At 38.3% G+C, this 25,380-nt stretch overlaps 2 protein-coding genes and 1 pseudogene across 2 annotated transcripts in view; 2 read left to right on the top strand and 1 right to left on the bottom strand.

Moving 5' to 3' along the window:
- The window catches only part of LOC115271632 (olfactory receptor 52D1-like), a 56,771-nt gene that overhangs the window by 13,554 nt on the left and 17,837 nt on the right, over positions 1–25,380 (bottom strand). The window lies entirely within an intron of this gene.
- On the top strand, positions 10,572–11,517 carry LOC115271630 (annotated as a pseudogene).
- On the top strand, positions 20,835–21,782 carry LOC115306626 (olfactory receptor 51I2-like). Its single transcript, XM_029957147.1, has one exon. It carries the CDS (start codon positions 20,835–20,837, stop codon positions 21,780–21,782), a length of 948 nt encoding a protein of 315 aa, XP_029813007.1.

The raw sequence follows: 25,380 nt of genomic DNA, 5'->3' as shown, positions 1-25,380 counted from the left end.
AAGCTGACATTCTGCTTGGCAGATAAAGGGCTCTGTCCAAGGAGTGATGGAATTCCTTCCCTGTAACATCATGTATTTGGTTCATTCATCTAAAATTGTGACCTTTCTGTGAAACAATCTTCTTTATAATGAGAAAAACATATGCTGTTTTTAATGTATTCCAAATGTTTAAATAATGTATTACATACATTCAAGTTTTTCATCTGCTATTTTCTTTACTCAAAATCATGTTTCGATTTTCACACTTAAGCCCTAAGCATACCTAACAATCCTTTGTAGGATACCTGGACTCCTAAACTTTAGTCCTGACTTGTCACAAAAATGATGCACAACTTCGAGAAAAATCTATTCCTTCTCTGAGCAGTCTCCAGTTATGAAAAACAATGTGACAGGAATACTAGTCACAGCTTTTCTGCGGATTCATTGTTCAGCACTGGATAAGTCCCACGATATTTTTGAGATTCAAGCTTTTCTTTTATCTGTTGGAAATGAGAGCACCTGGCTTACATATCTCACATTTTTGTGGGTGGGAAGGTGTTACGTATATGAGATAAAAACATTTGGACACCAAAAATAACGTCTTCCCCATTCGTGCAAGCTCTTTATCCTGTAGCCACATATGGGAGTGATAAAGAATATCATACCTTCATACCTGTTTTACTAAGGGGAAATCCAAGTTCAGACAAATAAACTGATGCAATCCAGATCACAAAGCGTATTACTATCAGGACTGAAATGACGTCTCCAGTGATTTTTGTTTTCACCTCACTTGGCTGTCCATTTATATGGCCAATATTTAAATTCCTATCTTTTTATTGCCACTCTAGATCAGTATCTAATGCTGTAATCAGTTTACTCATTATCTGGATTTCGAAGAGACAGATAAAATGAAAGCACTCTTATTTGCCTGGGGACTTCCACTGGGGATGTCCACTGATGGAAGTCCAGCCCGTACAAGAGAAAAGTGTGGGTGGTTGAGTGGAGAGCTGGAGTCACCACCACCTTCTCCTGCCCACCACCCAGCCTCTTCTTGCCAGCAAAGGAAGACTCCAAAGATTCCTGTAAGGAAGCTGCTACTTTGTGAGCTACCCTGCTATTCTATGTGAGGACCAGAAAGGTCCAAGCAAAGTTGCTTCCCAGGGGGACATGAAAAAGACATGGAACTGGACACCACTTTGGGTGGAGTGAGGGAGTTCTCCCAAATTCATCCCACTCAGCCTTGGCTCTGGATCCCTATGATGCCTTAGAGACCTAGGCTTTAATCATTAAATTCTGAGTTCTTTCTGTGAGAATAAATTTCTTTCTAGAATGTGATTTCAAAAACATACCTGTGCCTTGTGCCATGTGTTCACAAGTTGAGCATGCCAAGGCTGGAGCTTGGTGACGGGTGCCCCACGTGAGTGTGGGGCTGTGTGGGAGACTATGCAGTGGAGCAACAGCTCGTGCCAGTGCTGTACCCCAGAAGGCAGTGGTTTGTTTAGGGGTGTGAAAGCTCTTCTTGTGCAGGCTGTACAGATGTGGTTTAGAGGGTAATGGGGGCTGAGTGTGGAATCTGATTTCAAAAGTCTGATCTGTCCTCAATTTTGTGAGTTCATTTAATATCTTCAGCTTAGTGCTGAGTTCCAGCCTCCTCTGGTTAAAAGATCTGGTAAGTGAGGCTATTTATTGACTCTGTGATGCTCAGTTATGAAATCCCAAGGCTGCTTGCTCTTGAGATTTGATCTGTGGTGCTCATTCTTAGGGAGATAAGGAGGGGGTGAAAAGAAAAAGAAAGGCATGAGGAAAAAACATTTTCTATAGGATATTTTCAAGGAAAGTGGAAATAAAATACAGTAAGTTTATGTTTCTTTTCCCTTCTCTCTTACATCCTCTGTTCTTTCCTTTTCTCCTTTTGCTCTGCTTTCCCTTAATTCTGTGTATCTCATTGAATTTCCATGTATCATAGTTCACAGTATTCTGTGTAGACAGGGCATTATGAATACTATATGTAAATATTGTGGTAAGAAATGGTAAGAAATGTTCTGTTGTCCCATTAGCCTTTATAAGTTCAAAAATAAATTATTAATCATTTTAAGAACATGGCAGCAGAATATTAAGTCAAACACAGGACCGTTTTGAGCCTGGGCCTTATGCTACCATGCAGGTGTCACACCCACAGAGCTCACCCCGGACATGGAGCAATCAGTTCTTTAGCCAGATCCCCCCAGATCCTTTGACATTACCCGTCCATCAGACCTTCCAACCAGGATTTCTTCCATCAGAGCCTTCAGAGTACTGTCTTCTTTTCCTTTGCTCATAGTTATTTCCTCTCATGTTAATAAAAACCTGTGGCCTTCAAAAATCATTGCCTGGGGATTTGCCAGAAGAATTTTGAAATACTATATGCTCCCTCAAAAATATTAAATTGACGTCTAAAAATTGTCACATAATACTTAAGCACTAGAAAAGGATATGATGTTTGGTACAGTGTAACTATCAACTTTTTAAAGATAAAAATACCACATTAGTCTTTTAAGTCCCATGGAATCTAAACAACCTTGAAATTTTCTTCCCTTTTATTATCCATTTAAAAACATATGAAAAAGGTTTCCATAACTGTCACAAATTTAACACTATTGCTTTGTATCCTTGAACTTGTCCCTTTTACTACATATTAATTTTTATGCTTAAAAATCTTGTGATGTTCACTCTTCCATAGTTTGTAATAAAAAAGTATGCAAATGGTAATGACTAATTTTATTTTCTTTAATCATTTGGCTCTGAGTATTAAAATATTTGATAATTATAATCATTTTAATTGTATGTTAATAGAAGTAATATAAAAACTTTAATTTCATAAATTATTAAATATAAACCAATTCTTTTTTAATCAAGTTTTTAGTAAGATTGATGGAGTTTTTTTTGTTTTCCCTTCAATGACTTCATATGTTCAAAAATCAGTATTGATGGTATGAGACAAGGTTCGCCCTTAGTTATCTCCATTTAATTTTTATGAAACTAAGCTCTGAGAACGCTTGCTTTTATATAAATAGTTATAAATGGAAGGAGTTTGAATTGCAGGGCTCACTGACTTGATAGAGATTTGGGAACTGCTGGAGTCAAGTTCTGCTGTAAGAAACAAGATCCTGGTGATAGAAGCTTAAAGGACAGCTCCCAGAGAGCTGGGGGCCCAAACTTCTAAGAATGGGCCACCAAGAGCCGGTGCTGGTATATATAAGTTGTATCACAAAGCTGTTTGGAGGTAAGAGTGGGAAAGAAAAACCCACCACAAGCTGGAACCAGATGCTTTCGCTAGAATCAACTGCTGTTGCCAAAGATAAGGCAGTTGCTTGGGTGACAATGACAGGAGCAGAAAGCTAACAAGAAAAGTACACCCTTACGCTTCTTCCAGCTTCCAGTCTGCGTCTAATAACTCTTATTGGCAGAGCCTAACAATGTATTTAATTTTAGAACTTGCAGACACTGCCAAAATACTGTAATATAAAGCCACATATTATTCTTCAAATAAATATGTGTAAAACAGGGAAAGCAAATCCTTGGTAATCTGTGGTGATTTAATTAGTACAGTGGCTTGCTCTGAGTCAGTTATTGAAATTGTTCTCCTGTTTGCTGCTTAGGAAGCATACTGCACAAGAAGAAGAATATGAGAAAGAACAAAATTGGAATTGAAAGTTGGTTTTCAGATGACTGAATGTTTATAGCTAAATTTGTAATCATAATCCTGACAAGGTTAAAATCAATATCATAGAAACTGATTTTCTGTCATAGATGGTTTTTCTGGCAATTTATTCTATCAAACTAGCTCCTTGGTTTCTATCCTGAATCCATCTTAGCATCTAGCTTCCCTAATATTAGCTCTAGGACTGCTTAACACTAGGAAAAAATATCACAAATATCCACAGATTAACACAACATACAATCACAACCTCACACTTCAGCCTTACCAAGCAATTATTATACTTGATACAGTTAATTTTCTCTTTCATTCCTTTTACCTGCCCTCTCAAACACCCGCTTATTTCCAGAGCTCGCTGTAGGTAGGATATTTAGAATTTGGTGACTACTTAAACATATTTGAAGAACACATGAAAGAAGGGATGTATCGAATGATAGCTAGATTTCTGGCTTAGCTACTGAATTTCTGCCACTCACTTAAAAAAGCAATCTAAAAAGAAAAAAATTATTCATATTTTGGGCATTTTGATTTTAAAGTGCCTATGAAACAGACAATTAAAAGTGCTAAGCAGCCGCCTGGAAAACATAAAATAAATAGGGGAAGAAGATACAGATTAGTTGATCAGCATGTTTCAAAAATAGTGGAAACTTGATTTTTCTTCCAAGATCATTCAGAGAGATCATGTGGAGTCTAAACTAAAGCTAGCTTGGAAAAGAACCATGGATAATGTTAATATTTATGAGAGGATAGAGGGAGAGTCATTTGAAAAGAAAATTGAAGAGCGAGACATAGAGATAGGTGGAAGATCAGGAAAGAGTGACCTTACTGGCCTAAGAAAGGAGAAAAAAAAATCAAGAAAGAAGTGAAGTCAATGGTTGCAATCTCTAGACTGAGATTGCATTGTATTTAGCAAATTTGATGTCAGTGGTGACCTTGGAAGCATAGTTCTGTGGTGTGACCTTACTAAAGTATAATCCATCATGGAGTTAATGAGCAACAAGAGAGAAGAGACAGTGAGAAGAGGTGGTGGTCCATGAACATGTCCATTGGTAGGTCACAGTGCATCAACTCAATTCAAGTCATAAAAAGTGCACTTCTCTTTGTAAGAACTGAGGAATAGAAGGGATTAACTATTCCAGCTAAAAAGCAAATAGGTCAGACGAAGTAGAGAGATGAGTTAAGACCGATTCCATCATTGTTTAGTTTTTATAATAGGGAGATCTGTCTCTTTTGAAGAGTTTAAGCGGGATATTCAGGTTTTAAAAAATCACTCTGTCGAGAGGGGGAAGGAATGGTGGGTGCTGGCAGATTCCATGCAGGGGCCAATAGAAATCTGTTTTGGGAATTCAGATGTTGAAGGTCTACTCTTAGGCAGATGTGGCATCAATGAGATGGCAAAACAATTTGAAGAAATGTTACAAGATGTGACAACTAATTGGACAACACAGTTGAGGGAAAACAGTTGATGATGTATAGAAATGTTCAGGCCATGGAGGAAAATGTCAGTGCCCTTAATAAGAAAGCTAGAAGAGAATACAGTGGGCCTTTGCCTATCCTTCCTCAGTGAAATCAGAAGGCCCCTTTTGATTCTTATTGTCCGTGCCTGAACACTCTCCAAAGTCCTCTAACTGATTAGAAACAGTATCTCATATTTCCATGCTATCTGTTTGCTCTTTTGCAAATCTAGATTGAGACAGTATGGCACTAATGTAGTAAACATATAGGCTAATGGAAGAAAACTGACAGTTCAGAGGTAAACCCATATATCAATGGATTTCAACAATAGTACTAAGACTGTTTAATGGGTAAATAATAATCTTTTCAACAAATGTCACTGGGATAATTGAATATCCACATGAAAAAGAATGAAGTTGGACCTTTCTCTAAACTTATATACAAAAATTAACTCAAAATTTAAAAAAATTATCTCTAGGACTCCTGGGTTGCTCAGTCAGTTGAGTGCCTGACTCTTGATTTTGGCTTTAGTCATGATCTCACAGTTGTGAGACCGAGTCTTGTGTCAGGCTCTGTGCTGAGCATGGAGCCTGCTTGGAATTCTCTCTTCCTTTCTCAGCCCCTTTCCCACTCATACTTGCTTTTTCAAAATAAATAAACATGTGAAAAAATTGACTTAAATAGATAAAAGTCCTAAATGTAAGTTTGTAAAACTATAACACCTTTATACTTGCTCTTAGCCATAAGGTTGAGAAGTGATAAAACTATAACACCTTTAGAAGAAAGTTTAATATATTAGACAATGGTAGTTTTGGTATAATATGAAAAGGACAAGCAATCAAAGAAAAAGTAAATAAATTGGACTAAAAAAAAAACACATTGTGCTTAAGGACAGTGTCAAGAAAGTGGAAAGACAACGCACACAATGGGAGAAAATATTCACAAATCATATATCTAACAATAGTTTCATACCCAAAATATATAAGGATCTCTTACAACTCAACAACAAAAAGTCAAATAATCTAATTTAAAAATAAGCAAATGATTTGAATTGTCATTTTGTCAAAAACAGACAAATAGCCAATAAGTACATGGAGGGAAGTTGATCTTTACTGATCATTTGGGAAATGCAAATCAAGACCTCTACAAGATACCATTATACTTATATTAGCAAAACAAAACAAAAACAGAACAGGAAATACCAAAGTTGGCAAATATGTGGAGAAATTGGAATCCTCAAACATTGCTGGTGAAATGTAAATTGGTGAAGCCACTCTGGAAAATCTTTTGGCTTTTCTTCAAACAGTTGAATGTTGAGTTACCAAGTAACTCAGCAATTTTACTCCTGGGTACATACTCTAAAGAACTGAAGATATATTTTCACACAAAAGCTTATATATTAATATTCAAAGAAGTATTATTTGTAGCCTCAAAGTGAGAACAATCCAAATCCCAGCATGTGACTAATAGACAAACAAAATGTGGTATATTTATACAATGGGAAATTTTGTCATACATTAAGTACTGATACATAATGAACCTTGAAAATGTGCTAAGTGAAAGAAGCCAGACACAAAAAAAACAGCACATTTTCTTATATTTAAATAAAGTGTTCAGAAATAGTCAAGTCCAAAGCAACAGAAAGTGGATTAGTTGTTGCCAGAGGCTAGGGTAGATGAGAATGGGGAATGACTGCCAACGGCCAGAAGTTTCTTTTCAGAGTGATTAAAACATTCTGCGATTTGAAATTGGTGGTGACTGCATAACTTTGCAAATACACTAAATATCATTCACTTGTCTACTTGAAAACTGAATTTTATAGGATGGGAATTATATATTAGTAGCAAAACTTTTAAAAGGAAGTAATAGAATCATGTAATCTTGGAAACTAAGAAGTTCGACTGCCTGGGAGCCAGCTATATATGTGATATCAGAAATGTGACTCTGTGCATAAAGCAGATACAAGCCTTGGGTTTGGTGGGGGTGGAGGAAGGAGTCAGGTTTGTCTCCCAGATATTAGCTAGTGGCAGTATGGAAAAGTCAGACATTTTCAGTCATAGGATGAGAGAGAATAATTTTTATTTATTTTATCCTTTTTTCTTCTCTGTTTTCTCTAGTTATTTTTGAGGGAGCTTGCATAAGACAAAGGCAAGAAAGACAATCAAATATGAAAGATAGGATAAATGGGGCAAGAGATAAAGATGGTAGTGATTAGCAGGCATATGAGGATGTTTCAGGGTCATTGTTGGATAAATTTTCTCAGGTTTTCTGAAAGTATTAAGTGAATAAATGAACAGTCTATGTTTGGATGTAGCTCTGCCACTTGGTGATATAATTTTGGACCTAATTTAACACCCTGGGGACTCATGTTTCTCATCTGTGAGAAGTGAGCATTTTGATCTAAATGTGTTTGCTGGAATAGAAAGAGGCAATGTTCATGAAGCTCTTGAAGGAGTTTAGGAAACTTTGTAAACACCCAGTATCATTGATGATTATTGTATTTCTGTCACCTATGATCCAAGCCAACCCTACATTCTTGCTTCTGAATGTCCCCTAAGAAAAGGGTCCTGGAGTAGGGACATGGTTTGGGGGAAAGAAACTCTGGAGCTGAAGATTAGGAAGAATGAGTTATATTCTTAGCTTACTATTTACAATCACTGAGCCCCCTGCCACTCACACTTTTCATCTCCCAGAGAGGCCTTAAAACTCATCCTTAAGAGGTTTCAGGAGCCATGAAGACATGATGTGGGGGCAGGTAAACCCTGCTCAGCTGAGAAAAGAGGAGGTATTGCCTCGGTCTTCACAAATAGGTCTGAATCACCTATGGGAATAGACAGCAAGTAGAGTCCGCTGGGCTCCAGCTGTGAGGAACCTATTCCCAACAGAATTTGACTGGGGGATATGAATGGCTTCCCATAGCCCCTCCACTTCCCAGAGCCTGAAAGGCAGCTCCTGTGAAATGTGGTGTGTTAGAGCCTTCTACAGCCTTGGTCTAGCTTGGAGAAAACCCAGCGCACCCTCATGGAACAGCTGGGACATCACCTTGTAATGTGCTCAGTGTTCTTAAGAGGTGTTCTTGGCTTTGTTTGTCTTCTTTCTTCCTCTCCATCTTTAATGTTCTAGTCACTGTCTCCCTAAGTTTGGCATCCTTTTCCCCTCACTTGATTCTCCCATTTCCATATTTCCTTTCTATTCTTTATCCTCTCTTCTCTGTCTCTTCCCTGCCCTTCAGTTCTTCTCTCTTTGTCAAGTTATCATTTCTGTCTTCATCTTCTGCCCCTCTTCTTGCTTTGCATGAACACTGAGAAAATAAGGAACAGAGCAGAACATTCAGCTGAACTCTATCACCTCTAATTAGGACAGGAAGGAGGTATTAAAACTGACCCTCTGCAGGAGCAGGCTTTTACTTGGGACAATTTTAGACTTCCTTATAGTGGAACACATTGCATGATGGGATAAATTCGGGGGGGGCGGGCAGGCGCTCAAGAAGATAGTGACACATGCATCTCCTTAAGACCATCTCCTCTAAAATCCTCAGTCAGTTTCTTTGTGTGGTCCTGACGGGAGCTCATTATCCTGTACAGGTTTCCCAGGGTTTATCTGCTTCATTCTCCTACCTCTTCAGGTCCAATGCTGCTGCTTAGCATCCCCGTCCACAGCAGCAGTTCTCTGAAGCTTTGTCTGAGAATCTTATCCATCTAGCAAGGAATTACTCTCTGGTTTCTAATTTGATTGTTCATTGATATAATATATGCCTTATGGCAGAGAAAAAGCAAGTTTCCCCCCCAAAGGTTACATAAAATAATAAATTACTCAATGGTGAATAATTCCACTCAAGTGTTAGGAACCATCCATGAAAGGTAGAGGGCACTTAACATCTAAATCCCAAAACCAGCATGTAAAGCCACTTATTACAGGGCATGCAATGTTTTCTGGCCATGCCATAGAATATTATGAAATATTCCTAAATGTGGCTCCCTCCCTAAATGGTTGTTTCTGAAATTCCACAGTGCAGGAGACCAAAAGGGAAGATGGAAAATTAATACTCCTTTATCACCTCTTCTCACAACCTGGCTTGGGCTGATGTCAGGCAGTGTTTCTCATTTTCTACTCCCTGTTGAACTTGGACAGTCACTGAGGTGGAAAACAATGGTGTGTTATAGAAATCAAAGAATGCTATTCCTTAACAACTCATAGGAAAAAAATAAGGGAATTGATAGAATGTTTTCAGTATTATAATTTTTCTCTCTTAATTTTCAAGCTTTTTGCAATTTACTTCTGCTTGTCTGTACCACAATCTATCATGTAATAACAAATGATTTAAAAATACATAGTTAAGTCTAATATAAATATATTCAGTGACTTTTGTGTTTTTGGAAAGCACAATGTGCTATTTATTTTCCATCAAAACATGCTATTAAAATAATACTTTTAAATAATAACATTAATAGCAGTGCTTTTATAATGCTTACTTGGGCAGGACCTGTTTTAAGTCCAAGTTCTCTCTCTCTTTCCCTGTCTCCATTTCTCTCTTCCTATCTTACGTATGCATGTATCCATATCCATAGGGCACTTTCTTTAATACCTGCCCTAAAAGCAAAGAAACAAGGGAAGAGAGTTTAAGAAACTTACCTAATGTTACTGGAACTCAAACCCAGAATGTTTGGACACCATGTTCTTAAATAATATTCTCTAATTCCTCTTGAGTTATTTTGGTTTTCCAAGGGCCCTGCATGGACTCTTCCAGTGTAAAATGTGGGATTGTAGACCACATAAGTTCCTAATGGTATAAATTGGATTACTGAATTTTAGTTTAGTTTTAGCTGTGTAACTGCCTTCCAAGAAAACCTGGACTATTTCTCTCTCCTTTCTTGAACACTTGGTTCCTCATCCATAAGTGTGAATATCTCTTAGGGTTTAGCTAAGATCATGGCTATGAAAGTTGAGGCATTTGAAGGACAGCGGTGATGATGACCACATTGAAGGTATCCAGAGGGTTACCAATGACACTTAATGGGCTAGTCAACCATCCTGAAGAGTCCTAATCTACTCTTTTTCTGAAAGATATCTAAGAAAGAAAGCTTTCTGTTGGTGGCCAGCATTTTATGACCTCCTCTTCATCCTCCCAATCCATCCTCTTTTCTATTTGAGAGAGTGAGTGCATACATACATATGGGTGAGGGATAAAGAGAGGAAGAGAGAAAATCCCAAACAGGCTCCATTCTGTCAGCATGGAGCTGGATGTGGGACTCGATCTGATGAATGATGAGATCATAACCTAGATGCTTAACCAACTGGCACCCCAATCCCAGTGTATTTTAGGTTTAAAATCTATGTGTAATCACAGTTTATAAACCTTTGTGTTGTTTTTCCTCCCCAGGAACAATAGTATTCTTAGAAACAAATTGGACTGGCTGATTGCAAATGTCCCTAGCTTTTCATGGGTTACTTCAAGATCAATGCTTCTAATGCTCCCACCTTTATCCTGACGGGCTTCCCAGGAATGAGGCCATGGAATCCTGGCTATCCTTCCCTCTCCTTCTGCTCTACACCATTTCCATTGTGGGAAACACCCTGATCCTCCTCATTGTTAAGAAGGAGCAGAGGTTGCACCAGCCCATGTACTACTTTTTATCTCTCCTTTCAGTCAATGACTTGGGAGTGTCCTTTTCCACATTGCCAACTGTGCTGGCTGCCCTCTGCTTCCGTGCCCAGGTGATCGCCTTTAATGCTTGCTTGGCCCAAATGTTTTTCATCCACCTCTTCTCATGGACATAATCTGGCATCCTTCTGGCTATGAGCTTCGATTGATACGTGGCCATCTGCCACCCACTGCGCTATGTGACAGTGCTCACTAATGCTCGCATTGTGGCAATGGGACTGTGTATTGTCCTCCAAAGCTTTGCTCTCATCCTTGTCTTCCCATTGCTGCTACGCAGACTGCCCTTCTGCCATCCCCAGAACATCCTCTCCCATGCCTACTGCCTTCATGTGGATATGATAAAGTTGGCATGTACTGATGTCTCCCTCAATAGCCACTATGGGTTGTCCATTGTACTATTCACCTTTGGCCTGGACTCTGTGCTCATTCTCATCTCCTATGTACTAATCTTGCAATCAGTGCTCACCATTGCCTCCAGAGAGGAGCGCACCAAGACCCTAACACATGTGTGTCCCACATCCTAGCTGTGCTCATTCTCTATGTGCCCATGGTGAGCGTGTCCATTGTGCATCGTTTTGGTGCTGGCCTGCCCCATGCTGTCCATATCCTCATGTCTATTCTCTACCTCTTTGTGCCTCCCATGCTCAATCCTATCATCTATTCCATTAAGACAAAGGAGATACGTTGCAGGCTCCTCAAGATGCTCTATAAGGTTAAGTCCTGACTCTGGTAGAGCTAGAAACCTTGAAGGATTTTGTCTTGGAGGTATAACCATCCAGACACCATGGGAAGAGATGATCAATCAAAAGAATGTTAGTGCTACACTTTAAGGTATAGGATCAGTGAACAATCACTTAGTTTGGTATATTGGGCCAACACCTGTCAGGGTCATATTGGATCTTATCAATAAATCAATGATTTAAATGTCCTTTAGAAACAGAAAAATGGTCTCTTTTCAAGAATAACCCATAGAATGTCAAATATCACTACAGGGTGAGATTATTTTCTGAAGAAGTAGGGAACTATTTTCAAGATACTTGGTGACATGGTTAGGACTTCTGGTTATGTGCCTGCACAATTCTGAAAAAGACAAGGGCAAAGAGGGATTAATTATGGGATAGATATCACATCTTTATCATGCAAGTTTAGCTTGGGTGATTGGTTTCTGATATTTTCAGGGGCCAGAGCTCTTCCCATCATGCTGTTTGAAAAGTAAAGTTTTAGAGTTTCACAGCTGTGATGGTTAATATTACATGTGAACTTGACTGGACCACAAGAAGTCTAGATATTTGGTTAAGCATTATTTCTGTGTGTATCTGTGAGGGTGTTTCTGGATGAGATTAACATTTGAACTGATAAACTGAGTAACACAAATTGCCTTCCTCAGTGTAGGTGGACTCCATCAATCCACTGAATGCCTGAATAAAGTAAAAGTCCAAGGATAAAAGAAAGAGATCTCTGTCTGATTATTTCAAAGCAGGGATGTTAGTCTTCTCTTGCCTTTGGTTTTAGACTTGGACTTATACCATTGGTTTTCTTGGTTCTCAGGTTTTCAAATCTGGACTGGAAGTATACCAACAATTCTCTTAGGTCTAGACTTTGGGATCTCCATAATCATGAGAGCCAATTTCTTATAATTAATATAATAAATCTCTTTACATACACATCTTATTGGTTCTGTTTCTCTGGAGAGTCCCGACTAATCGAACAGCTACAATATTTAAATAGTCAGAATTAGACTTTAGGATTCCTGGTATATTCTTTTCACATGCGAGATGCTGAAATATGCAGGCAGTTGGATCTGCTACCTCCATTGAACTCAACAGTCCTTTGCTTCTCTCTCTCTCCTATGACCTTTTCTTCACTCTTTCATATCTATCGCTTTCCCCTTATGGAATTTGAGCTCTTTAACCCAGCAACTTTGTCAGCCACTCTGTCCATCCCCATCAGACCTACTATAGACCTTCCATTCAGATAATATCTGATGATGCTAGAGCAATAATGAAAGAGTAAGTGAAAAAATGGATGAATAAAGAATAATGGATAAATAAAAGAAGAAAATCATAAGTGAATAAATTAACAAATATACATATGAACTAATAATACATTTTTTAAAATCAGAATCTCATATCAGGAAGCATTTCCTCTCTTTCTGTCCCTCAGGATTATGGAGAGAAATGTAAATAAGAGGTGACACCCTTTTTCCCTTTATTTTTTCCAGCTTTATTGAGATATAATGGGGTATAGGTTCAATGTGTACAATATGATGACTTACTGCATGTATATATTGTGAAAACGTCAGCATGATAAGGTTACTTAACCCATCCAAAGAGGTGACTTCTTGAGTAAGTGGGCTGAACTTCTCACTCTTAATTTCCTCATCTGTAAAAGGAGACACCAATCTCTGATTTATCTACCTCATATTTTGTTTTGAAAACTGAATAAAATAAACTGCCTTAGAATTATATAATAACACATATAGTTCATTTGCTTATATTATTTTTATTTAGCAAGAATAAATACAAAATTCAGTGTTTAGCTTCAAAGCATCATGGGTATAAACCAGAGTCTGAATAAATATTTTGTCTAAGACTTTCTTGAACCCTAAGTAGCACTGTTCTCTACCTCTTTCTGTCCCCACTGTCCTTGGAATGTACTTTTTTAAAAAATTTTTTTTATTTATTTTTGAGAGACAGAGAGAGACAGCATGAGCAGGGGAGGTTCAGAAAGAGAGGGAGACATAGAATCAGAAGCAGGCTCCAGACTCTGAGCTAGCTGTCAGCACAGAGCCTGATGCGGGGCTCAAACCCACGAACTGTGAGATCCTGACCTGAGCCGAGCTGGAGGCCAGACGCTTAACCGACTGAGCCACCCAGGCGCCCCGGAATGTACTTTAATCATATCTGTTAGTTGGGATAGTTTGTCTCCTCCACCAGACTGTAAACAGCTCATGCACAAGGACCATATATTATGTATATTTATACTCTTTAGTCTCTAACAGAGGGCCTGAAATATACCAGACATATTCAAATAAGTAAAAACAAATGAGTTAATAAGTGATTATATTTGCATAAATTTTCCTACCAACCATCTCTTTATGCTTCAATAAATTACCATATCCTAAAATACTTTAAAATGGATCATAATTTTATTAAAAAACAATTTTATATGAAGACTTATATTGTTCATAGTCTAAATACCATATGAATTATGGATCTTGCCAGAGTAAACAAAAAATAAATTGTAGTTGCAATTTTCAAAAACACCACAAATGTACCTTGCATATTTATATTGCTCAGAACTTATATACCATATAGAGAGAATACTTATAGCAATTTCAATGGAGTGCCAGCACTGTGTCTTTACTTTAGCAGGTGCTTAAAGAAATATTTTTAGAAACAATATTGTTATTTAATGATACTGCCTGTCACAAATATGACTTATAATGAGGTTATTGCCTTAATAAGTGGACGATATATGCTTTCAATGACATTACTTTTGCTTGCTCCTTTCAATCTGATGGACTTTGAAGCAACTATTTGGCTCACTTCCATACTTGTGAAAAGCTGTCTGGGAGCATCTGGGCTATTTTCCATATCACATCCTATAAATGAAAACACTCAGTACTCTTCTCTTGACCTTAGAAATCTGCCTAGTCTACAAGAAACTCAGCAGGTATTTGCTGTTTAAGTCTTCTTCTGTTCATTCCATTAGATGGAACATTCATGACTCTGCCTGGATCTATAACTAGCCAATCTGATAATAAAGCATCAGACTGTGACCTGGTTTACTGAAGAGAACTATGATTACTCCCAACATGCTCACAGGGCTCTGGGTATACATGTCATCAGATACATCTGATCTGAGCTCTTGACTTCTTTAATTTCTTCTTGTCACATGAATTGCATCTGGTCTCTTTAAGCAAAACCAAAGTCACCCACTTGTTATGAGCCTGAAGTACGTCCAAGAACCATCCAAGTCTGTGTCTTCTTGAGTTGTTGGAAGCAAATGTCAAGATATTTATTTTATGGAACAGAAGGTTAAGGCATTCTCCATGTTGGTGCTGGTTCAATGAGAACCTTGCGGATGCACACAGTTGAGGACTTTAGGGCATAGGGAGCATCACTGTATGGAATCTGGGTCCCTTTTACACAATTTGGGAGCTTCAGTTGAGTTCTCAGAATCCCTTTCTGTGCCTACCCTTCTTAGGTTCTACCCAGCACACCTCACACTGCTATGTGAGGATATGTGTTGCTATACCTCCCTCTCATAAAGTGCTTCCAGTGTGGACCCTCACAAACATATAACAAGGGACTCCTTCTCATTCACCTACTTTTAACACATCTAGGGTAGACATAGAAAAATAAAGATCAGGTATGACTTAATGATTTCAGAGCAATGAAAAAACCCAGACATATATAGTCTTGTCTCCTTACTATTTTCTGTTTTCTGGATGAGGATATGTCCATAATTAGCCCCATGAAAAATATGTGACTATATTTCTCCCCAGAAAGGTGGAGAGGATCATAACTTGCATATCATTTTATAGTTATGTATCCCAAAATAAGGAATGAATTTTGTGAGGGTGTGCAATATTGTGATTTATAAGAAATACATATTTGGTCATTCAGATGATATATTCTCATAGATATTCAGTCTTTGTCCACAGCTCTTGGCTCACAGCTCCCAAAACACTTGGAATTTCCTGAGGGATAAGAGCAATGAGAAGGAACATCTTTTGTTATAGCATTTGCTCTCTTGTTCTCAGTTCCTGAAAACTTTTCTGGGCCATAAAAGTGAAATGGATGTCTTATTAATAAAAGTTTCTTTCCACCAACAACTGTGCTTGTGTTAATAAGGTGACTGGGGAAAGCACAGTAGGATAAGGGTTGGTCACCAGAGGAAACAGCCACAAATAGAGGGGTGGAATTTTCAGTCTCACCCTGTAATTTCTGGGGAGGTGAAGAGGTTGGAAGCCAAACTGATCACCAATGGCCAATAATTTAATCAATCATGCCTGTGTAATGAAACCTTTACAAAACCCCCAAAAGAGGAGGCTTGGAGATCTTCCAGATTAGGACAAGAGAACATTTCCATATGCTACTGTGCCAGACTCCAAACTTCCTGAGGATAGAAGATCCCTTGTTCAGGACCTTGCTCTATGCATCTCTTCATCTAGATATTGATTAATTTAACATCATTTAGTATCTGTTGTAATAAGCCAGTCATCTAGTGAGTAAATGGGGTTTCCTGAGTTCTTTGAGGTGCTCTAACAAATTAATAGAACCCAAGGAGCAGGTCATGGGAACCTCCAATTTACAGGCAATTTCTCAGAAGTACAAGTAACAACCTGGACTTAAGACTGGTGTCTCAAGTCCAAAGAGCAGGTCATGGGAACTCCAATCTAGAGCCAATCAATAAGAAGCACAGGTAACAACCTTGGCTAACTACCAGCATCTTAAGCAAAGGCAGTCTTTTGAGATTGAGCATTTAACCTGTGGGATTTGAGGCTATCTCTGGATAGACAATTGTCAGAATTGAGTGAATTATAGGACACCAAACTGATGTCAAAGAATTGCTTGGATGTTTAGGGAAACCCTCCCCCGCCTCACATACATGCAGTGGGATCGCTACCAAACATTTAGGGTACTTAACACAATGGACGGAATAGGAAATTTTTTCTACAAACAGAGAAAGGAGAGAAAAACAGTGTTGCATAGAAATGAAAAAGTGGTATATAATTTAATAGTGTTTTCCTTAAAATAAAGTGTAAGGAAGAAAGACCCCCAGCAAACAAATATGGATGCTGAAAAAAAGGGAAGGTACATAATCCAGGAAATGGAATCCTCAGGATAGGAGAATAATAGGACACATTCCTTGCTGCTATTTGCATAAGAGACCTGAGAAGCAACTAATGTAGACTGAACCAAGAGAAGAGAGGGCTTCATGGAGAATTTACCAACAAGGTTAAAAAGCATTGAGTAGAAGAGTAGTCTGATAAAGAGGGTGGACAGATTAAAAGCAGTAATAAACTCAATGGCTTCATTAATTAGCCCCAACTGTAATAACACTCACTATTGGTCATAGACACTTCAATGTTTCCTATCTCATACTTTCTTCATAAATTGCTGACATCTATTACCCTAACCTCTTACTCCCAGCTGATGATCTTACTTTCATTTCAGAAGAATGTTGGTGGGATTAGACAAGAATTTTCAACATCCTATCACTAAGCTTGCACTTATCTTCTGTTAAAAGATAAACCAAACAAAAATTTTAAGACTTCGTTTGATCAAAAATCAATTTAAATCAGGCAGCATCCAATCTAACAAACAGAAAGGAGCTCGGAAGAGCTGTACAAAAGACTTGTACAGGCAGAAGGGAGAGGGAATGACGTTTTGCTGGGCAAAAAAAAAAGTGGTTTGGTTATTGAAAGGTTACTTTCCTTGAGGAGATGAAGAAGTCCATCAGGTGGATTGTGTCCCAAGTGCCAGGAGGGGATTCCTGATGGACTGGTTTAGGATTCCATTCCTGGAATAGCAAATCTGCCACTAAGTTTCTATTTGGCGGTGTGGGGCTTGACATAAGTGACTCAATGTTGGACATGGTGTCTTGTTTTTAACATTTCTTTCTCCTGTGTATAGCAGTGGCATAAACGTCACTCTTCTCCAAATTTCTTGGACTCTCAGTTGAGACTATATATTGTCTGGCTTTGATGAATTAATTTGTCACTCCCTTCCAACTTATTTTTTAAGCCTCCTAAACCCTTCCTTGTTCTGTCTCCCATTCTCTTCTCCAGTATTGCTTTTCAAGTCTTCATACTTGCGTTTGTGTTTTCTCATCTGCCAGACATGACCCTTCTTTTGTTCTTTTTTCATCTTTTCCCTTCTGCCTGAGACTTACTGTGTCAGTTTTATCTGATTATTGTCAGAAATTATCACAAACTTAGCAGCTTAAAATAATAAAAATCTCTTATCTCATAGTTTCTGTAGGTCAGAAGTCCAGGAATCCTGAATGTTTAGGGTCTCTCAAGGTAATTAAACACCTTGATGGCAAGGCTGAGTTCCTTACTGAAGGCTTCTGGAGCAGAAGCTGCTCGGAAGCTCATTAAAGTTGTTGGTTGAATTCAGTCCCTCGTAAACATAGGACTGAAGTTTCAATTTCCTTGGTGGCCATTAGCCAGGAGCTGGTATTGGTTCCTAAAGGCTGTCCGTACTACTCTCATGCTATTCATTCAGTCCCCTCCAGTAATTTTGGGCCAAGTGCCTCTCACACTTTGAGTCTCTTTGACTTTTTCTGCCACAGTTTTCTGATTCCAGCCTAGAAAGTTCTTTGTTTTTATGGACTCATGTGAATCATTTAGGTCTAACTAAGTCACTCCCCACCATGCACACTCATCAAAATTTTTTTCTTAAGGTCCATAATCTTAATTATATCTTCAAAGTATTCATAGGTGCCAAACTTGGACATGTTTGTGGGTATATTCTGCCTACCACATTCACTTAAATAATATTTTATCATAATTTGAAAAGCAAGAGACACATCTGAAAATCTCTGGCTGCACTAGAATGTTGCAAGTTCCCTTCCTTTATTCTTTCCTAAATTCTGCCTTGTACCTTTTATCCTTGCATTCACTGAAATATAGATGAAGTATTTCCTTAGAATTCTCCCCCACTGAACTATGAATTATTATATTTATTCATTTACACAATCCCCAAGACTACAATCGTGTCTACTGTTGAACGATTGACTCCATTTATAGTTACTTTTGTTAACATACAGCTTATATCATAGAACGTTAGGGTAAGAATTGTTACCTTGCTGTAAGTGAAAAGATGGTATTTTTTTCTTTTCATATGGAAAAATTTAAAGAGACATATGACAAAAGGCCAGTAAGCACAAGATACTGATAAAGCCATGAGTATCTATCAGGGCTTGGGTGATTTTCTGACCTTTTCCCATGATAATCAGTGTGACTGCAAGAAAGTCTAGGAGTGCATTAGGTGAGACAGTGAATCCTTTGGTCTGTATGAGTGGGACTTTTGAAAAGTTATTGCATTTTCAGCCTGGTTTGTTCCAGATAAACATTAGGTGTTCTTTCTAAACCCAATTTCTTTGACTTTAAAATAGGTCTATGCATGTTCCATGTTCCCAGTAGACCATGAGTACCTGAGCAGATATAAGCTCAAGGGACTTCTGGATGCAGTCTTATATTGTCAGGCTGTGGAGTTGGCACAGGTAACAGGTTGGGAATAGAGTAAGGCATGCAGGGCCCCCAGCACTGCTCTTCCTTCCTCTGCACCTTCCATGTGCACAGCTCTCTCAGGTAGGTAACCTGGAGTGTCAGATGCACGAATCTCAAGCCTAAGGTACTCTGCCCCTAACTTAGAAATCCTGAGTGATATAATATGACCGTTGGAAGGAGGAAAGGCTCTCTGTAATTTGAGTCAGGTTGCTTCATTTCCTGTACACTTTTACCTCTGTAACCTTCCCAGTTCTGTATTTTATATCTGTATAACTTTTGTTCTCTAAAACCCTGCCATGATTTCTGTTTCAGAAATGACTTTCTCAGCAGAGACACCCCATCAGGCTATACTCAGATATAGATGCCTTGGAGTGAACAATCACCCCCTCATTTTTCTCAGAATAGCTGGTATGAGGCACATATATAAGAAGGCACTGGATACTTTGGATACCACTTGGTAGGACCTTACCTAGTGCTAGGAAACTCTAAAATCAAGAGTTTCTGCACATTTCATGCAGAGGCAAATGCAAATGTACAGGAAGAATTTCCAGGTAGGGAAGACAAAGTGGTACTAAGAATATGGAATAAAAGGGGAAATGCATCCTGAGAAGAGAAGATCAAGGAATCCTGAGTCAGATGGAGGTTTGGTGAAGGCAGATGAGCAGCTGGAGGTGGGGGCAGACAGCAAGCTACAGAACTCAAGTTGCAAAGTCCTGAAAGTTCTCACAACTGTCCACTTTTGGATCTCCACAACCCTGTTAGCTCAGATTCTTTGCATTTGCAGTTTAAAACAAAGAGAACAAAAATCCACAAGGGATCAGTGACTCAGTGTGTACATCTCCTGTGCAAACCTTGCTAAGTGTGGAAGGGACTCAACAATGAGTGAGAATCATGGCTGAGTTCTTGGAGCTGGTGAGCCAGAAGGGAAGCAGGATTCACAAAGCTATAATGCAGGGTGGGTAGAGAAGTGGGCATGAAAGGAGAAATAAATCTATAGCCATGAAGGTGGTAGCAGGGGGACAAGTTACCTCTTCTGGCCATGGCCAGCAAATATCCATGGCAGAGGGCATCGCTGGTCCCAGGCCCTGGAAGATGGATTGAATGGTATGTTCTTACATTCAGGGCTGCTCAGGGAGCTGTGGAGATGCAGTTCATGTTTGGATAGCAGCAAATAAACCAATTCGGGTATCCTGAGGTACAAGGAAGGAAATTTTGAGGATTGAAACCAGAACTACTGATTTAGTACTGACCATTCATTTCTACCCATTTATGTTTTGTCAGGATGGATGGTTAGACAAATTGACAGGCTATACAAGAGTGTGGTAGCTGGAGAATTATAATAAGGCAGTAAATTTTCAGTAACATAAGAGAGTGGAAAGGAAAAGTTCATGGTTTGATAAATAAGTGAAATATTCAGGAAGAGGGCAGAAGAGTCATGGAAGTAGGGATTAAGAAAGTTTAGTCTTAGGTCTTCAACAAAGTGATGCCCAGAGATTGATGAAAAGAGTTCATAGTTTTGAATGTGAGGAGAAACATGTGGTGTTAGGCAGGTGTAAAGGAAGGCAATGTGACCTGTTTAGCCAGCAGGATAAACAAGAACACTCAGACAGTTCCAGAGATCTTGGTGACAGTATGAGAGAAGGGTGGATGATTCGGTGAGCAAGATTGATTAATACTACAAATAAGGGTCTGGATGGTACATGAGTCTTCAAATATTAGGTCTAGGTCACAAGTTAAACTGCATGTTTATCTTCTTTACAGGACAGTGGTCCTAGAGTCTAAGCAGTAATGCCAACATGGGAGGTAACACCCACAACAGCTCAGAGTTGCCCCCCTTCACCCTGACTGGGATCCCAGGGCTGGAGACCTCCCAGCACTGGGTGTTTCTGCTCCTTGGTACCCTCTACACTGTCTCCATTGTTGGAAATGCCCTTATCCTTTTCATTGTCAAGGAGGAACAGAGTTTGCATCAGCCTATGTACTATTTCCTGTCCCTGCTATCAGTTAATGACCTAGGTGTGTCCTTTTCCACACTGCCCACGGTGTTGGCCACATTTTGCTTCCACTTACGGAAGATCAGCTTTGATTCTTGCATGGCTCAAATGTTTTTTATCCACCTCTTCTCCTTCATGGAGTCTGGGATTCTGCTGGTTATGAGCTTTGACCGCTATGTGGCCATCTGTAACCCCCTGCGCTATGCCACAGTTCTCACTGGCACCCGTGTGGTGCGCATGGGCATGGCTGTTATCATCCGCAGTTTCTGTATGGTTTTCCCACTGCCTTTCCTTCTGAAGAGGTTGCCCTTCTGCAAGGCCCATGTACTCTCTCATGCCTACTGTCTGCATCCAGATCTGATCCACTTGCCCTGTGGTGACATCACTATCAACAATATTTTTGGTCAATTCATTGTCATTTCTAACTTTGGTCTGGATTCTGTACTCATTCTCTTCTCTTATGTGCTCATACTGCGCTCTGTACTTGCCATTGCATCCCAGGAGGAAAGACTTAAGACTCTCAATACATGTGTGTCACACTTGTGTGCTGTGCTCATGTTTTATGTGCCCATGGTTGGTGTGTCCATGGTTGCTCGCTATGGGAAGCATGCCCCACAGTATGTGCACACGCTCATGTCTCTTATCTATCTCTTTGTGCCTCCTATGCTCAACCCCATCATCTATTCCATCAAAACCAAAGAGATTCGTCGGAGGCTTTGCAAAATACTACTGGGAACAAAGTTTAAGTAGGAGACATGTTGAAATTCCAAGACTCAGAGGATATTTATTGTTAGTCTGCAATTTTGAGTTTTTAAAAACTATTTTGATGAAGCTCTTTACATTTCTTTTTAGTCACTAACCAATATTAGGATTTCTACCACCAGATGTTTGATGACTGCCTAACAATAGTTAAGACCTAGGCCAACAGTTTTTGCCAAGATAAACTGGGTCAGAATTGAGCAAAAACAAACCAAATGAAACAAAACTCTATTTTCCTTTCTTAAATAAAAAATATACATCCTCATAACCAGTCTTTCATTTTATCACAATATGTTTTTGTTGTCCTTGTTGAAAGTGAATCATCAGAAAGGAAATTTCTGAGTACCATGGAAACACTGTCATAATGGGTAAAAAAAAGTCATTTCTCAAGATTACACCAAAGGTAGCTCTACTTTTAATTTTTTGAGGAATCTCCATATTGTTTTCCACAGTGGGTCTATTTTACATTCCCAGTAGTGTGCCTGGGTCCATATTTCCCTATATCCTTACCAATCCTTTTTGTCTTTTGTTTTTTAGTAATAGCCATCTTGGAAAATAGGAGGTGATATCTCATTGTAGTTTCAATCTGCATATCCCTAATAATGAATGATGTTGAATTGTTCTGAGGACCATTTGTAGGTCTTTGGAGAAATGTTTATCCTACCTTTTATACCATTTTAAAATCAGATTGTTAGTTTTTATGCTATTAAATTGTAGGAGTTTCTTATATATTTTGAAGATGAACTCTTTATCAGATAAATAGTTTGCAAATATTTTCAAGGATGCCTTTAAAATCCGTTGTTTCCTTAGTTATGCAGACGCTTTTTAGTTTGATGTAGTCCCACTTGTTGATTTTTGGTTTTGTTACTGTGGTTTTTTGTGTCATAACCATATGACCCAGCAATCTCGGTTTTTGGTATTTATCCAGAAGAATTGAAATCAGGATCTCAGAGATAGCACATCTGTGTTACAGTACTATTTATAATAGCCAAGATGTGGAAACAACCTAAAGGTCCATCAACCAATGAATAGATAAAGTGGGCATATCCATACAATGGAATACTATTCAGTCTTAAGAAAGAAGAAAATTCTTCAATATGTGACAATGTGGATGACCTTGAGGACATTTTGCTGAGTGAAATAAGCCAGTCACAGAAAGACAAATATTGCATGATTCAACTTACATGAGGTACGGAAAATAGTCAAATTCAGTGAGTGGAATGGTGGTTGCCAGGGGCTGGGGGGAAGGGGAAATGACAAGTTATTAATTTAAGGGCATAAAGTTGTAGTTAACCAAAAGGAATCAGCTGTAGAGATGTACTGTGCAGAATTTTTCACATAGTCTACAATCATATAATGTGCACTTAAAAATTTGTTAAAGGGTAGATCTCATGTTAAGTGTTTACATAAAATTTTTTTAGAAGATTATGAAAAAGAATATTAGTTCAAATGAAATATATATATATTAGCTATAGCTATGCATGTCATGATTTATTTCATATAATACACAATACCTAGCTTTTAAAAGATGAAATAAATGCAATTAAATATAAATTGTATTAAGTAATCTAGGTTTCAATACTAATAAAATTCAGTAAGGTGTATATTATAACATAAGTTCTATATGTTCACATATATGTATGTATATATTTATATGAATAATATAAATGCATATATTAAATTTTAAAGGAAGAATGAAAGCAAAACATACAAAATATATGCAATGATATATTCTGCTTAAATTCGTAGTCTTATAAAAAACTGATGGTGGGCACCTGGGTGGCTCAGCTGATTAAGTGTCCTACTCTTGATTTCAGCTCAGGTCATGACCACATGGTTTGTGAGATCGAGTCCAGCATTGGGCTCTGTGCTGACAGTGTAGAACCAGCTTGGGATTCTTTCTTCCTCCCTCTCTCCTTATCTCTACCCCTCCTGCTCATGTTAGGTTTGTTTCTCAAAAATAAAGAAATAAACTTTAAAAAAGTTGGCGGTATTTTTTATGACAAAAAAGAGAAAGTAATAAATTAAGAATTTGATTTAAGAAATTATAAAGAGTAAAATGCTACATAAAAACATTAAAAATTGTTAAAATGAATGATATGAATGGGAAAGATTGAAAATAATCCAATGACCAATCTTCTAAGCTCTCAAAATAGACCAACCTCTAAAAATCTAATCAAATGGAAAATAAACACAGGAATCATATATAATACTAGATTAGAGATATTTTTAAAATTACAGTAGCATGTTCTATAAGTAATCTGAAGCCTGGAATAAATTGGTATTTGAGGGAAAATAATGAAATGTAAATACATGGGGTGCCTGGGTGGCTCAGTCAGTTAAGCAACAAATTCTTGATTTGGGCTCAAGTCATGACCTCACTGTTGTGAGATCGAGCGACCATCAGGCTCCATGCTGAACGTGGAGCCTGCTTGGGATTCTCTCTCTCCCTCTCTCTTTCTGCCCTTCCCCAACTCATGTATGCATGCCTTCTCTCTCAAAATAAATAAGTAAACTGAAAAAATGTAAATACATGAAGAATTAACTGATAATTGAAGAAAAAATTAAAACTTAATTATACTCACACCATCTCCAACATATTATAGTATTATAACATATTATAGTTGTATATAGGACAAGATCTTTTTCTTTGCTTTTCTCCCCACATTTTGAGAAACAGATTATTCTTTTTATACATCTTTTCTTTAATATTTATTTATTTATTTATTTATTTATTTATTTATTTTGGGAGAGAGAGGGTGCACATGAGCAAACGGCAGAGAGAGGGAGAGAGAGAGAGGAAGAGAGAGAAGTAGGGCTCACCCAAAGTAGGGTCAAACTCACCTGATATGGGATTCAAACTCATGAACTGTGAGATCATGAGTGGAGCAAAAGTGATATGCTCAACTGGCTAAGCCATCCAGGTGCCGTCTTTTTACATATATTAACATAAATAAACTGGAAAGATATCCAAAAGAGCAAATATAATCTTGACAAATAGTACTGAAAAAAATTATGGGGTGCCTGGGTAGCTCAGTCGCTTGGGCATCTGACTTCGTGATGTCACTGTTCATGGGTTCGGGCCCCGAGTCAGGCTCTCTACTGACAGCTCAGAGCCTGGATCCTGCTTTGCATTCTGTGTCTCCCTCTCTCTCTGCCCCTCCCCTGCTCTTTCTCTCTCTGTCTCAAAAGTAAATAAACATTAAAAAAAATAAAATAGAAGCTATGGCTGCAACAACAGACTTCTAGCACTGGACAAATTGGAAGAATGTATAATGCACTGTGGAGCCATATTTCAAATAAAATGTCTATTCAAGTAGAATGCATGGCATACTGACACTTCTGGTAAAAACACTGACATATACTATTGATGTTTCGTATTCATACATTTTCATTGAAAAAGCAGTTTGTAAGGAATAACACATTATATGAGCAGCTGTCTTGGTTAGTGAGAGTTGGGAACACTTCTTTTCCTAATTATCTGTATTTTCAACTTTTCAGTAAAACATATATATTATGGTTTTAGTAAAATGAGGGAGAAGAGGAGACAGAGAGATGCAGGCAGATGAGAATAGCCTGAGAGTCCCAG

This window comes from Suricata suricatta, chromosome 11, assembly GCF_006229205.1.
Source record: "Suricata suricatta isolate VVHF042 chromosome 11, meerkat_22Aug2017_6uvM2_HiC, whole genome shotgun sequence".
In the NCBI taxonomy this organism is placed as follows: domain Eukaryota; kingdom Metazoa; phylum Chordata; class Mammalia; order Carnivora; family Herpestidae; genus Suricata; species Suricata suricatta.
Note: the sequence above shows the minus strand (reverse complement) of the source record. Positions and strands in the feature narration are given on the sequence as shown.